This window comes from Ambystoma mexicanum, chromosome 9 (genome assembly GCF_040938575.1).
Source record: "Ambystoma mexicanum isolate Mex_15411 chromosome 9, UKY_AmexF1_1, whole genome shotgun sequence".
NCBI lineage: Eukaryota > Metazoa > Chordata > Amphibia > Caudata > Ambystomatidae > Ambystoma > Ambystoma mexicanum.
In genome coordinates, this window is record NC_090931.1 from 273,626,244 (window position 1) to 273,642,813 (window position 16,570).

Below are 16,570 nucleotides of genomic sequence, written 5' to 3' on the forward strand. Positions count from 1 at the left end.
GGTAGTGGTGGCAGCGCACATCAGGAATGGGGGATTCACGTCTACCCCTACTTGGACGATTGGTTGATCAGGGCGCGCTCTCCCGAGCAAGTCCTGGATCATCTGTCAGTCACCTGCCACTCCCTCCACAAGCTGGGCTTCTCCCTCAACTTAAAGAAGTCCCATTTGACACCAACTCAGAGGCTCCAGTACATCGGAGCTGTGCTCGACACGTCCCTGGGGCAGTGTTTTCCTCCCCAGGTGAGGGCTCATCACATTCAGCAGATGGTGCACAAGTTTCAGCTTGCCCAGCGTTCGAGTTCTTGAGATTGCTCGGCCTCATGGCATCCTGCATTCTTCTGGTGCCAGAGGCCAGGTTGCGGATGAGATCTTTGCAATGGGCACTCAAGCTCCAGTGGTCTCAGTCCTCCGGCAGGTTGTCGGACCCTGTTCAGGTGCCGTCCTCGGTCGCCCAGGACCTTCTGTGGTGGGACGTCGAAGACAATCTGATAAAGGGGACTCCATTTTGGCTACCCTGGCCGGAGGTGATGATCGTTGTTAGGGAGAATTCTCTCTTTAGGCTGAATTTCCTAACCTAGTGAGTCCCCCAGCAGCTTTGCTGGATTTCTGGAGTTTGTTTTTTCCTCCTGCCAAGAGCGAGACTCTTTTTCTCCCACTCTTGGACATGATTTATGGTATTCCTTTGACTGGTAATGTGTTTTATGGGCTATGGGGTCCTTTACTCCATGGGGTCTCATGTGTTTTTCCTATGCGTGTTACACAGCACCCTCTGTGCAGTAACACAGGGGTGTCATAGTGACACCCCACCATAGACTCCATACCCTGGGACTGACTGTCTCCCAGGGCATGTAAAGTCACCATTGGGTTTACTAGTGCCAAATTATTAACAGAAACCAGTACAAACCATCATATTGTGGACGTACTGGTCGGGGCAATTCGATTGCCCCAGGGTCTGTTAGTCGAGGGGGCACGTCTCCGTCCCCCCTGATCGAGTTTTGGCTGGTGGCAGTGGATACTACTTTTTATATTCAACCGCGAATATTTTCCTATGGGATTTCCCATTGTTTTAGGCTACTATCTTTATTTAATTATTTACGGTAGCCTCGAACATACCGCCGGTTTATTTAATTAATATTAATTCTCCGTTTGGTATTTTCTGCCAAGACTCGATTCTAAAATGGTGTTTGTGTTCTCTTCTGTGACTCCAACCCAAGTCGAGCCCTTTGTTCCACTTTTTGGCGGGCTTCTCCACAGAAGCCTCCAAAAGTGGTGCCACTCTGTCTGGGTACCACAGGGGGTATGGGAGGGGGTTTAGGCACCCTGGACCGAGTTACCTTGGTAACTCAGGTCGCACTCTTGTGTGATTGGCCCAAGTGGTGAGCCGGCCGGTTCACCACTTAGCATGTTTGATTGACAGCTAGGCTGAGTGAATGGGGGTTTTCTGCATAAAAGCAGGGCTTTGGGGACTGGGACTTTGGAAGTCGACACAGGACCTGAGAATCCGACGAGGGAGAAGCTGAGCCGACCTACCACGATGACACCACCGGTGGAGCCCTGCAGAACCGACTCACCACTTCCCGACGACAGAGAAGATCTCCCGGCTGGAGAGGCTTCTTCCCCTGACTGGTGGGCACAACCAGTTTACCTTTCTTCCTTCGCACCCCAGCCCGGTTTGTGGTCGAACTGCCCGTGCCAAGCACCCCGGCAGCCGGATAGCCACTCACCACTGAACCACGAATCACCGAACCGCTCCTTGTACCTGAGAAACTCTGCGGCTGGTTTCTTCCCTGGCAGTGCAACGGACTCCTGTCTTCCTCCACGACGAGATCCTCTCTTCCCCCGGACGAAGCACCGACTTGCACCCGCTGCCAGGAACAACTGCCCCCGCTGGAGCGTTCTCACCACTTTAAGGTACCATGCCTGTCAGGCCTCCCTTTCTAAAGATTGCTACAAGGTAATAATAACCCCTTAACCTTCTGGGCTGGCCGCCTTGACCCTCTAACTGGTCCTTTTCTTTGGTCCAACTCCTTTTTGAACCTTTACAAGACTTTTTGTGCACTGCAACCGTGTGACCCTGGACACATTTCGTTTGGATCTTCTGAAAGTGGATCCGGCCTCTTGAACTCGAACCTCACAGTTTTACTTTGCCTTCCTCTCTTGTTATGTTCTGATAAAAGTGTTGGGATCTGTTTCAACTTGTTCTCTACTCTTCTCTCCCTTTTTAAAATGAACTATTATAGTGCCATCTACGTTAAGCGCTCACCGCTGTCTGAAAATAAGTGGGGCTTTACTTAAGACTTGTCTAATTATTCTTTTAAGGGAGTGTATATCTTTTAGTGACCGTGTTTTTGAATTGCTTAATATTTGGGCCTGTGTGTTTTTCTAGATGTGGTTTTAAAATAAATAATTATATCTCTTTTACACCAAGCCCTGGTCAGTGTTTACTTGTCCTACTGTGTTCTCTTGACCTATTGTGAATACTCTGTATACTGCCTAACTCTTCTTGAGGGAAGTCTGACTGCTCAGCTACAGCTACCAATTAAATCTGTGTGGCACGGACTGCTACCAAGTGGGTTTACTGCCAAACACCTGTAGTCCTAAATCTTTTGCAGTTGTCCCAGAGGGAACTGCACAGGTTTCTGCCTAACAATCGTGACGGACACATCCCTCACGGGATGGGGAGCTCATGCCAACGAGTTGACAGTCAGCGGTCGTTGGTCTCCGTCGGAGTCCAGACTCCATATCAATCTGTTGGAGCTGAGGGCCGTCAGGCTACCCCTGAAGGCTTTTCTGCCGACTGTGGGAAGAATGTCCTGATCCTGACGGACAACACGGTGGCCATGCACTACCTCAACAAAAGGGGGGGGCAGGGTCACTTCCTCTGTGCAGGGAGGTGATGTAGCTCTGGTTCTGGGCAATCCAGCAGGAAGTTTCGATCTCGGCAGTTCATCTGGTCGGAGACAAAAACGAGACGGCGGACGCTCTGAGCAGGCAGAGTGCAATCTCTCACGAGTGGGAGTTGTCTCAGGAGATTCTCCTGGCGATCTTCGCCCTTTGGGGGACCCCTCAAGTTAATCTCTTTGCCTCCAGTGTCAGTCGGAAGTGCGAGAGGTTCTGCTTGCGGGAATTTCCTCCAAAAGGAGCCTTAGGAGACGCGTTTGTGGTGGATTGGTCATTCCCACTGCTGTATGCGGTTCCTCCAGTCCCCGTCATCCCGCAAGTACTGCAGAGGTTACGGAGGTTCGGGTCCCGGATGATCCTCATTGCTCTGGCATGGGCCCGGAGGACGTGGTACTCGGACCTTCTCGACTTGTCCATCTGCCCTCCACGTCGTCTTCCCTGCCGAGACGATCTGCTCTCACAGGAGGGGGGGTCAGGTTCTCCATCCAGAGGTCAGATCCCTCAACCTTCACGCTTGGTTTCTGAAAGGTTGAGGTATAAGGATTGGGAACTCCCTGATGACGTGATGGAGGTGTTGCTCTCGGCCCACGCATACCCGCAACAAAGTCTATGTACCGTTGCCTTTGGCATAAATTCTGCGACTGGTGCAGGGTTAAGAATGTGGATCCTTTTGCACTGTGTTTCATAAGGACAAGGTTGTCCTTAGAGCTCGTCCTTCCTTTCTTCCGAAGGTGGTGTCGGAATTTCATTTAGGCCAGAAGTTTGTTCTTCCGGCGTTTTATCCTCCTCCACATCCTGGTAAGGAAGAGGAGAGGCTCCATAGGCTTGATCCTAGGAGAGCGTTAAGCTTTTATATTTCACGCATGTCCCGGGTCAGAGTGGACGATCAACTCTTCATTGGTTATGCTGAAAAGCGTTTGGGACAAGCTGTGACGAAACAGACTTTGTCTTGCTGGATTGTTTTGGCTATCTCTGAGTGTTAACGCTTGGCGGGTAAGGACCCACTGGTCGGCTTGTGGGCCCATTCTACCAGGGGTATGGCTGCCTCTACTGCCCTACATAGGGGTGTTCCTATTCTTAACATCTGTGATGCAGCCACCTGGGCTTCGGTACATACCTTTGTACGTCACTACTCCCTCGATTCCATCCGTGGGCAGGATCTGGCCTTTGGCAAGGCGGTCCTTTACTCCGCAATTTGATTGGGCATTCTAAATTTCTGTTTTCTAAATTCTTTTCCCACCTCCTTGCATTGGTACTGCTTTGGGAGTCTGTTATAGATATGGAATACGTCGGAGAACCCAATCCCCTCGAAGAACAAGTTACTCTCTTACCTGGTAACGTTCTTTCGATGGGATGGTCCGACGACGTATTCCATATCGCTCCCTCCCTGCCTTCCCTGCTACAGAATTGATGTGATTGCATCTTACGTTTCCGCAAGGCTTTGTGTGTCAGACTGGCAGAAGACTGGTGCCACACGTTAGGCTACGGGCTTCGTGCATCCTACTTATAACATCCAGTGCCGTCGGAGGAGGTCCTCGAGGGCGGTGTATCGACGTCAGACGCAGGACGCAGACGCCGAAGATTTTCCGAAGCAGCACAGCTGTGGTGATTACATGTCATACATATGGAATACGTCGTCGGACCATCCCATCGAAAGAACGTTACCAGGTGAGAGAGCAACTTGTTAATCTATCTACTATTTGCGCTCACCAAATACTTTCCTTCCAGATCCTCACGCTGCTCCTGCTCCAACTCTCTGCATGTCGGGCACTTTTCTAAGCAGCACGCTGGTAGCAGATCTCGCTCCTCGGCTGGCTCCCTCCTCTGAAACAGCCTACCCCTTGCTGCCCTCCATCTTGAGCCAGGTCTCCTCAAATTCCGCAAGCTCTTCAAGACTTTCCTCTTCACCACCTACTTCCCCACCTACTTCCCCTCGCTCTTCCTTGCTAATACCCCACAGTCGCTGAGTTTGCTGGCCTGGGACCTTGTCTTCTTCTGGAATGCGGCCTTCCGCCCAATCGCCTGCATCTTTCCCCACCATCCCATCCCAGCACTTGTCTTCAGGCACCCGCTGGCTTGTGTTTTCACAGGCCTGCACTTATTAATGGCATGTCATTACTCTGTACCAAGCAATGTCTGCCTGGCACTTACTGTTGTACACATCTGTCTTCTTGGCACTTCCCTCTATGGAACTCCTAGGATTTACCCATCTCTCCCCCTCACAAATGTACAATAAATGAAGAATAAAGTACCTACTTTTTCTTTTCTGCTTCCTTTGTAAAGATTGTGCAGAAAAGTTATTTGATGCTGTGGATGCCTTTGCTGAGAGCACAAAACGGAAAGTAGCAGTTTGGCCACTTCAAATCATTCTCCTGGTGCTGTGTCCAGAGATAATCCAAGAAATATCAAAAGAGGTTGTGGAAGACAGTAAATTGAATAAGGTGAGGCATTTATGTTTGTGAAATGTATTCAATCTGCGACTTTCTGCACATTACGTTTGCCTTTAATTTTTCATTTTGTCTCCCTCAACCCCTCCCCCCATTATCTTCAATCGCAAAGTTGAAACTTGACTTTTCAACCTGGTGAACTGTTTGCTATTGACAATTGTGCTGGATTTGAGAAAGGAAACAGGCAATTAGACATGTTTGAGGAACACCTCAAAGTTTAATAAAGTAAAAGAAAGTCCCTCACCTAGCCCTATTGCTATGGGAGAAATGCCCTGTCTAATCAAAATAAAATGCTCGTCAGGACGTCGTACATACACTTTCTGTTCAAAACTAAGCAATCTACCTGACCCCAACACTATTAAACAAACAAGAAATTTAGATAAGCTTTCTTCTCGTTGGCTGTTGTTTGACCCCCTTTTAACCAATGTCTCTGGAAATTGCCCCCCTCTGTTTGCAAGTGTTTTCTGTTGATTTCCCAGTTCCCATGAATTGCAAACGATTTTATGCAAACAAGAAAATAGAAATGTTTCTCAGACCTGTCTTCCTGTTGGTCTCAACAAACCATAAAGTTCCTTAAGATTTCCTCTTAGTGAAATGGAAAATGTCTGGTGCTCCCCCACCCCCTGCAGAAGTCTGTGCAAACTTCAGAACTTTACTTCCTGCATGTGGGACTTAGTTCGAAATATACTTCAATTGTTCAAAGGCTTGCTTTGGCTCAGCCTTTCGTGTCTGTTCTGTTCCCTGAATGGGATAACTTTTGGCGGTTCTACATATAGACCTGTGGATTCACATTCAGGTGACCAATTCTGGTTCTCTCACCACAGTATGTGGCTTAGGCCGTCTGTCTGATCCAGGATTTGTGCCACCCTGGTTTGTGTCGACTTGAGGAAAATTATGGTTTTCACATTTTCAGGACTTTTTCTCGTCTTCACTTTTTCCCCTTCTCGGGCATAGGTTTCTCATCCAGCCCCTTTTTGGGATTAATTTCTTTCCTAGTAATCCCATTTTCTGTTTGAGATTCTTGAACCCTTTTGTTGGAGTTTCTTTTCTCTTCTTAGGCCCCCGTGGACGTGAGCTACTTGAATGGCTTTGTTTATCAAAGTCACTCGCATTGTCCACGGGGCTCAATGCACCTCCTCCCCCCTCCTTATTTTATACCATGTACCTGCTATTCCCAATCTCCTCCCGGTGAGGTGGTCGGTCCGTCTGTGGCTGCACCTTCTTGCTCTGGACGCTGGTTCCTTGCACCCTGTTGCAGCTGCCTTCTCCGCGGCTGCCTTCTCTCCGGCACACTAGTCTCCCGCGTTGGTCACGGTTTGGTCTCTCGCTGAAAGAGACCTTGGAGCTGCGGCTTGGCAGTGGTGCAAGGGCTCTTAGTCTACCACATAGCCGTAGAGGTACTGCCTCCAGGCAGTCAGCTCTGCACTGTATCAGTAACATCTGCTCCAGCTTCCTTCGGTTTGCCTGGATTTACCTCTGCTCCGCTCTCCCTTGCAGCCCTACAGCTAAGGGTTGTATTAGTCACTTTTACTGCCTAAAACTTAAAATGGGGATTAAAAATACTCTCAACAAAAATAGGAAACAGACACTTAGAACATTGTGCCCCTGCTTTCACTCACACAGCTCCATGAATGTTTGGACCAGAAGTACACGTAGTACCAGAGGAAGAAACTACCATCACTGCCAGATCAGAAGTAAACCTGCATCTTTTAATGTATATGGATAACTAGGTGCGACAAAATATTTATTCCTGTTTAAACATATTTTTTCTCATTTATAAAATAGTCCTATTTGGAATTACTTACATTTTTACTCCCTAAAAAAATATTATACTACAAACTTTAAAAAAAATCAGTAGTAAAATACTACCACTTCAGAAATCTAGAGCACTCCATCCTGGTTAGGGCTTTGCCCGTTATGTCTATCTCTAAATTGAGTGACACTTTCTCATTGGTCCTGGGGCTTCTTCTTTAAGGAGCGGTCAACAGCCAAGCCTGTGTGAGTGCCCCTTTACATTAATACTATCATCTGCTCTCTTGTATGCCGACAATACAGGGGACATTGCGGCTTAGGGAGATGTTATAACTTTCGTCAAATGGGAGTCCTTGTCCTCTAAGGAGAGGTTGCGGGGGGGGGCAGTCAGATCCTGCGTGGCCTAGCCCCTGGGGATGGTTTTTCATAGAAGGCTCATGGCCCTAGTCTCACATGGGGGTGGTTCCCTCTTAGTTGAAAGGGGTGAATTCCCTGGATTTGTCCTACAATCTTATCAGAAGATCAGAATACTATTTTGATCTCTGAAACCAAAGTGAGGGAAAGTTCTTGCTTGTTTATTACTAAATGAAAAACATGTTTACTACTTCTGCCTTTGATAAACAAAACTGTATTAAAATATTCACATAGAGAAAGAAAAGTACAAAGCAGGGCAGTTGTAAGGGGATTCCCAGTGGGGATCATGTTGTAGGAACAATGTAAAGGGACTGCATTTCGGATGCTTGTGAATGTTATTAGAATCACATGCTGTGCATGTAGTCTGACTTCTAGTGGTAATCGCAGAGCATTGCATTTTTTTCCCCGAAGATCGAAAATGGATGCCGATTTAAGCATGTCTGCAACACTATCCCTACAGTGACCTGTAGTGTACCTATGACCCTCATGCGTCGAGGCCCCCCAGATTTTTCTATTCCGCCATACTTGTTGGTCGCATTAATGCAGAGCTCGTCACTAGATTTTTTTTTTTGTTGCAAAAAGAATACTATTCTTATCATCTTCAACGCACCCTTTCAATGTTTTTCGACGGCTGTTTTCAGGTTCCCGTGTGCTAATTTCCACGATTGCAACTTCGGTGGCTGGTTACAGCCTTCACCTTCATGCTTTGACCTTCACCATAGGGAGAGTGGTGGGAGGGGCTTTTCTTCTCAAGATCCTCTGTCACAGAATGCCTTTTCATATTCCCTTTGTCAGGCTGCTACTTTTCTCATTCATTATGGAGAGAACTACATTTAAATTGTGCCCTTCCTGTAATAGGTAGTTTCCTTGGAGGGACACTGGCAAGGAGTGTAACAACTTTTTGCCTCGTGACCATGACGAGCTGCCTTGCAAGGCCTGCCGGCTCTTTAAGCCCAAAGCACTTGAAGAACTGCGAAATAAGCGGTCGGCGGCCTACACCATGCACACAGAATCCCACTCCCTCACCGGCGCTGTCTCATCGAATGAGTGAACATCCAGCAGCCATTGTAGGCTGACTCCCGCATTCCCGTCCCCAGCCCCACTAGGCATGCCGAACGCACTGCTACCGGGATATCACCAACTGGTGATGGGCGCACACATGCCACATGCTCACACCAAGGCAAAGCACACAAACTCCCCTAAACACTCCCCCCCGGCTTCCTTTAGCAAAGAAGCAGACTGCACCTGCAGACCCTTCAATCTGGAGAAGCCTCCGGTTCTCGACCGTCTGTGCTTAGCGCCTGGTTGGAAGTCTTCGACTTCCCAAGGTTCTCTCCTCAAATCTTCAACGCCTGTTTCAGATAGGCCGAACACGCACCATCTGTTAAGACATGGAAAAGTCATATTAAACACCTACTCAGCCTATTTCTCATGTTACTGGCTCCCAGGCTCCCCCTGTTTTACCTCAGGGGTATGTCCAGAACTCTTTCCCACTGTCACAATCCTCACAAGGTCCTAAAGGCTCTGTCCACGTTGAGTTAGCATTCCCGCTCCCTGAAACACCAGCTACAAGGGACCTGGTCTAGAGCACGGTTTGAGGAAAATATGGACAAGGTCATTTTAATGATTTCTCAGACAGGTTTGATAGGAGTACTCGTAACAGGGCTCCTCCCTTCGGTGAAGATCCTAGGCCCTTGAAGTCACCTAGACTTCAGCCCCCAGTTTTCCACTCTACCTCTCCTTTACATCATCAAACTGATCCTTCAGGGGATATCTTTCAGGATGATCCATATGATCAGAGGGATGAAGAATTACATTGTCCCAGACCAGGGAGACGACTCTCAAGATGCTGCATCCCAAGACCCAGACGTATGGCTTGATGTCACTGATGATCAGGGGGCTTTGCCACTACTCCTACTTGTGGGGCAGATCCTGACCACATCTTTGTGGATGCCACGCCTGTCGTGCAGTCCAGAGTCACTTCTCCTATTGACAACCAGCTGCTCTTCAACAATATTCTTAAAAAGGCAGTGGATCATTTCAAGATACTCACTCAAGAGACTGTACCTGTGGAAGATATCCTCAAAGAGAAAAAGCATGTTAGTCTATACCTCTTCTCCATTCTATTAAGAAGCATCAGTGATTCTTTACTCACACCCTCACTGACGCTGGCAGTTACCACACATTGAGATAATGTTCAGGCCTGTGTTAGGGAGAATTCTCATTTCTGTGCTAATTCCCTTAAACCTTAGAGATCCCCGGTTCTCTTGCTGGACTTTAGGACTTTTTAATTTTAACTCTGAAATGAGTGAGCCCTTTTTCTCACTCTCGTGTGTTTTGATCTGATTTGGACTGTGCATTTCCTTGGTGACCATTGTGTCAAAATGGCCCCAGTCTTCTTTAGTTGCCATTTTCTGTTTGTGAGGTCTCTCTTGGGTTTTATTCTGCAAGCCAAGCCAGGTTTGAGCCCTTTGTGCTTTGGCAGGCTTTAATACTGAAACCCGCCTGTCTCCAGTTTGTCTGGAAGGGCAAGAAGTGAGCGAGGTTCCCAAAACTACCCTGTCCTTTGTCTTTAGGAATGCATCCAGTCCTGATTGGCTGGCTGCCCTTCCAGTGACAGCTAGGCTGTGTATGAATGGGAGAAACCTGCTTAAAAGGCAAGGGTTTTGGGACTGAAGACAGTCGACCACTGGGAAGAACAACCCGACGAAACCGTGAACGAAGCTTGCTGCATCCTCCTGACCTTTGAATTGCCCGGTGAAGCCCTGCTGCTGTGCTGAAACTCCTTTTTCTAATCGACAAGAGAAGCTCCGGAAGGGACTTCGCTTGGGTTAGTGGGACCAACTAACTCCACTGGTCCACCTTCCCCGACTGGCTGTACTTCTTTGCTGCAGGAACCGAGTGTCAGGGGTCGAGAAATACGTAATCTAGTGCAACCTCTGGGATCCAACCAATAGCTCCAGGAGTCTCCCCAGCACCCGCCAGAAGCAGGACATCCAGAGCTCGAGTCTCCTCACCAGTGTGCAGGACTCAAGTAGTGAAGGAAGCCCAACCGGTATCCAAGATTCACGGTGGTGCTGTTTACCGAGCACTGAAACCGTGAAGTGACGCTGATTCGAAAAGAGCCCGTAGCTGCCACAGCCCTCCGAATTGCTGTGCAGGAGTCCTCAAGACGCCCTCCTCCTTGTCCCCATGACTGAGGCCCAGGAACACAGGATCCGCCCCACTGCAACCAGACAGAAGCCAGCTGGACCACTCTTCTAACCTAAGGTACTGTTCTCACGTGGGGTACTTACCTCATTGTCTGTAGCTTTGCTCATCTCAGTTGAGACTTGCAGTAGCTGCTTGCCTAGAGTGGAGTCCAGTTCTACTTTTCACAAGTGTAACAGCTTGTGACCCTGCAGTGATTTTTCTTCAACAAACTCTCTAGACTTTGCTATCTAAGAAGTGCCTCAGCTCCATAGACTGTGCTCCAATTGACTTTGGCTGTCCTGGCTCCCTCCAGAATCTTCTAGTCCAGTTGTCTTTGATACTTACTGTCTTTCAAATGTGATAACTTGGGTTTTTAACTATTATTGCGGGGAAAGGTTTTTATCGAGACTTCATTGGAAGATTTAAAGTGCTCACATGCTCTGAGAACCTGTTTTTAACCGTTTTCCTTACTTTAACCTTTTCTTTCTACAAACCTCAATCTACAAAGTGTACAAGTCATATATAAATGCCATTACTGTCCTAGTTGGTGAAGTCACCTCAGGGTGTAGGACGGTGTGTACGAAGCATCTCTAAAGAGTATCAACTTGCTTTGTGTTGATTCTGGGAAAGTATTTTAAAGTGTATTTGATTGCTGCATATATTGCCCGTTTTTAAAGAATGCTTATTTAAAAACTATTGTTAAATAATTATTTATAACAAAAACCTTGAGTATGTGTTACATGACTACTTGTATTGGCGGATTTTATTGCTACAGCTCTATAGCTCACGTTTACCCCTCTTGAGCTAGGCCTGGCTGCTCAGTCACACTACCAACGTGTGTAGTACTGGCCTATACCAATAGGTGGGTTACCGAATACCAAGAGGACAAGTCTTGTGTAGTCTCCCACAGGCTTACTAAATCAATTCTTGTCCAACAGCCTGCTCCTTCGGACCGACTTTATATGCGCAAACACTCTGTTCCTAATTCACTGTTGGTGACCACAACCAGGAAGCGTGCCAGTGTTCCTTTGTCAACGGAGACCCCTCCTGACAAGGACTGTAAAAGAAAATAAGTTTCTGATGCTTGTTAATCTGCTTAAAATCACATGCTGTGCATATAGTCCAACATCTAGTGGTAATCGCAGGGTATTGCATCTTTCTTTCAAGGATCGAAAGGTGACGTTGACATGGGAGCGACTGTAACACTGTCCCTAATGTAACTTGTAGTGTACCCAAAATCCCTCACGTATAGCTCCCTCAGATTGTTTTTTTCCACCCAACTAGTTGGTCGCCTTATGCGGAGCTCGCAAGAGTTGATATTGCTCAATTGTTACTTTGTCCCACGACCGATGGTCGTCTAATCTTCCACTTCTTCTCTTCGATGACTGTTTCGTGGACTCCTACGCAAAAGACAGCTACTGCTGTTTGGCGACTGGTGCATTGTTCGACGTCTGTTGACCGCGTGGCCTCTGCCCTCCGGCCAGGCCCTTACAGTAGGGAGAGTGGGGCCCTGGATTGATTCTTTTTGAGAATGCATTTCCTTTTCCCTTCTCTTCCCCTTTCTGGTCCGGCTGCCATTCACCTCTGCTATGGAGAGGACTTCATTTAAATGTTGTCCGTGGTGCAAGGGAAAATACCCCTGGAAAGACACCCAATCGCAAATGTAATAGGTGCTTACCTGTTGACCATGACAAGCGTTCCTGTAAGTCCTGTAAACTTTCATCTGCGAGATCCAGGCACTGGTGGCTTCAGAACCCTATACTACTTTTCACAAGGATAAAGTGGTCCTGAGAACACACCCAGTGTTCATACCTAAGGTAGCCTCCGCTTTCCATCACCTTCGGCGGTGGATGAGGCGGGCGGGGGGGGTTCAAGGCCTGGTTTTCAGGCATCCAAGGATTCTATAGCAAGGTGGATGGTTTCGGCCATCAAGGAGGCCTATGCAGGGCAGCACAAACCACTTCAGCTAACGTCCACGCTGTGAGAGCCAAGGCCACAGCCATCGCGTTCCAGCGGCAGGTGCCGTGTCCGGTCATCAGCAGGGCGGCCACCCGGGCCACCCCTTTGGCTTTCTGTAAGCACTACTATTTGGACACCGTCTCGAAGTCAGACGCAGCTTTCAGATTGGCGATTCTAAGGAATCTTTTCTTAAGGAGGGTCTCCTCTCCACCCTGGGCCTAAATTTAGTTGTAATTGCTCATGCAGTATGGAGGAAACGGGACGTATGAGTAATTGATATCTACTCACCGTAGTGACTAACATACTCTTAGTCCATAGTCCCCTTTCCTCCATACGTCCCACCATCCTCCCCCCTAATACTGGTGTCATTAGGCAGTGTTAAATATTGTCGACGTGTCAATAGGGACTGAGGAATGGCACTGTGGGCGAAGTCAGGGGAGCACATGCTCCCAGGACCGCGCCCCCGCACGCCTCAAGTTAAAGGGGAAATGTTTTTTTTTCTGGTGTTAAGGGTTCTTTCTCCCTTCCCTAGCAAGGGACGACCATGTAGTATGGAGGAAAGTGGACTATGGACTAAGAGTACTTTAGTCACGATGGTGAGTAACTATTAATTTATTTATTCTGTGTACTTCCTTGTACCCAAACAGGATCTCACCATGCTCCCTGTGTTAGACTTTTGGCCAGCGAACCAATATGTCAAACTCCAAAAGTTCCGAATATCAAAATTGCAGGAAGTAATTCCACTGCTGGTGCAGGGGGGATGGCATGGCAGCATTGGATATGAAAGATGCATACTTTCATATTTCAATGTTGCCAGCGCACAGAAAGTACCCAAGGTTCATTATAGAGGACACGCACAGTTAAAGGTTCTTCCCTTCGGCATTGCCTCAGCTCCACAGGTGTTCACGAAAGTACTGGCGGTAGTAGCTGCTCACTTGCGCATGCAGTCCATCCCAGTCTACCCTTACCTCGACGACTGGTTAATAACAGGGGATTCTTACAGAACATACCTAACGATGACAAATAACCATAACACAGTAGACCTCCTCTTCAGTCTAGGGTTCTCGATCAACGAAAAAAAGTCCAGCCTAGACCTCAGCCAAGTTGAACAGTTTCTGGGGGCTCTAATTCGACGGCCTTGTCTTTCCCTCTGAGAGGGTTCAAAACATGCTGTTCCAGATCCCTCACTATGTAGCCAGTCACGAGGTGACCGTACGCAAGGCCATGCGACTGTTGGGGAATGATGACCTCCTGCATTTACCTAATTCGACATGCACGTCTGCACATGTGCCCCATGCAATAGTGGCTCTCGAGCCAATGGTGTCAGGCCAGCGGCCAATGGGACAATCTAGTTGTTGTCTCGGCAGCTCTCGTTCAGTTTATGCAGTAGTGGTCAAGGGAAAACCCTCTGCAGGGGAAAACCCTTTAACACCCCCGCAGCAGAAGCCACTCTCACCACAGACGCATCAGACGGCACACAATGTGTTGTCCCCACCAGTAGCAACCAACCACATAAGCTTGTTGGAACTGCTAGCAGTGTTCAAGGCCCTGAAGGCATTACATACACACCTCCAGGGGAAGACAGTCCTAGTCACAGACAGTACTACAACCATGTATTACCTAAACGAACAAGGGGACACTCACTCTCCAGGGCTATCCAAACTGTCACAGAACATATGAAAATGGACTCTCAAACACAAGATGTTTCTCCTGTCACAACACGTTGCAGGGGAACTCAATCTTCTGGCGGACGTAGTACCTTATTTCCACGTACCCTTAGATCTGCTCCAGGGGGAATGGTCTCTGGATAACATGGTCAGGAAAATTTGACCTTTTGACCCCCCACTCTGACTCTCCTGATAGTGCACAAAATGCACCAAGAACCTGTCGGGATGATTCTCGTGGCCCCGATGAGGGCACGCCAACCTTGGTTCTCCTATCTAATGGCAATGTCAGTCTCCCTACCCAGGAATCTGCCATGCCCTTACATGCCATTCCCAAACCCTCAATTTAGCAGCCTCACCTTCAAGACTGCCTTCTTGGTGGCGATCACATCAATAAGGACAGTTGATGAAATGCAAGCCCTTTCAATTCAAGACCCATTTATCACGATTCACAAGGATAAGGTGGTCCTGCGCACTCACCCACTATGTGCACCTATGTTTATTTCAAAGTTCCATGTGATCCAGTCCATAGAACTACCCACCTTTTTCCAGAACCCCATTAAGGTGGCAGAAGCAAGCCTCCACACACTGGATGTGAGGAGAGCATTTTTTCGTCTGTTTTGCAGCTGGTAGAGAAGGGGACCCTGTCTCTAAATCAGCTGTTTCAAAGTGGTTCCTAAACTGCATCACACTATGCTACATTCTTGTCAAGAGATATCTGCCCTTCACGCCTAGCGCACTCTCTACTTGTGGCACAGGGGCTACCATAGCATTCATTGCAAATGTTCCTTTCGAGTCCATTTGTAAGGCAGCAACCTTGAGTTGTGTTCACACCTTTACACAACACTACTGCCTAGATACACACTCAAGTTCTTATTCTCAGGTGGGACAAGCATTGCCAAGACATCTTTGCTACTGTTTCGTCTCACATCCCACTACTATCTCTGGGTACTGCTTGCTAGTCTGTGCACACACAGCATATGTTTCTAGTCAGATTAACAAGCATCAGAAGACCTGCATTAGTCACCGTAATAGCATTTCTGATGTTTGTGCTCTTAGATTCACATGTGCCCACCCTTCCTCCCCTCATGGAGTAGAAGGAACATGGACATCTTACACCTTCTCCAGCATTGGATCTTGCATGGATTCACATGCTGTGAATATTCCCCGTCAGGCTGGGAACCTCTGTCATATTAACTTAGCGTTTTCCTATGGAAAACGTCGACACTTCAGTGTCCTATCAATGTCCTTTATTGGGTGCTTTAGTCCCCACCAATAGGACGTAGGGTATAAATGGCCCTGCCCCCGCGGCTTCCCTTCAGATCAACCTTCTCCAAAGGGTTGAGATCACCTTGTGTTCGTTGTGGTTTTTTGCTTGTGATATTGTGTTTGTGATGTCTTCTGGGACTCAGAAGAAGTCTCTGTTCCGACCCTGTGCGACTTGTGGGCTGAAGGTGGTGTATGAGGGGGACGGGCATATGGACTGCATCTACTGCCTTTTCCCCATCATTCTGCCGACTCTTGCGAGATTTGTAGAGGTCTTTCGCAAAGTGCTCTTAAGGACCGCAATCAGCGGTTGGTTTGTTGGCTTAATGATGGCACCTACGCCGCCTCTGAAGTGGGGTCAGTCCGGAGCTTGTCAGCTGAGCGGCCTGTACAGGCGGATCATCCCCGGGCGGTGTCGGCCGAGCCTCCGGCTAAGAAATCCCATCCTGTTCCTGGGTCAGAGGCCGGGATGAGTGGTCGAACCTCTCCAACTAAGCAACTGTCGAAGGGGCCTGCTTCGTCCAAGCATGGTCGGTCGGACCATTCCCGGGGGTCTGGTGGTAGGTCTGAGAAGTCGGCCTCTCAGGTGAAGGCCAGGAAAGACTCCTCGAAGCATTCCTCTTCAGGGGACCACCACAAGTCGTCCTCTAGCAGGGAATCCTCTAAGCACTGGTCCAGCGCTGCTAAGCAGGCCAGTTCTCCTGGAAAATCTGCACCGCAGGTAGCGGTTCAGACAACGTCCTCGTCGACGAAGGTCCCGTCGTCAACGATTACTCTGCTCTGCCATCTACGATACTGTCGCCGACGGTTGTCTCATCGGCTCCGGCGACGGCAGGGTTTGATAAAGGCCCAATACTTTTCTCGACGTCGAGGAAGGATTCAGACAGATTGGTGCTGACGTGTGGCGTGTGGAAGGCTTCCGTATTTGACTCGCTGATGCCGGATGCCATTCTTCATCATGAGACAGCTGCTTTT

The 16,570-nt window shown here is 48.4% G+C and overlaps 1 protein-coding gene across 9 annotated transcripts in view; it reads left to right on the forward strand.

The window, feature by feature from the left end:
- Positions 1–16,570, forward strand: part of NF1 (neurofibromin 1) — a 3,279,657-nt gene that overhangs the window by 389,127 nt on the left and 2,873,960 nt on the right. For all 9 annotated transcript variants that reach the window (XM_069614617.1, XM_069614618.1, XM_069614621.1 and 6 more), the window contains exon 8: positions 5,185–5,342. In XM_069614617.1, coding sequence (XP_069470718.1) covers positions 5,185–5,342 — 158 coding nt within the window. The remainder of the gene's footprint in view (positions 1–5,184; positions 5,343–16,570) is intronic.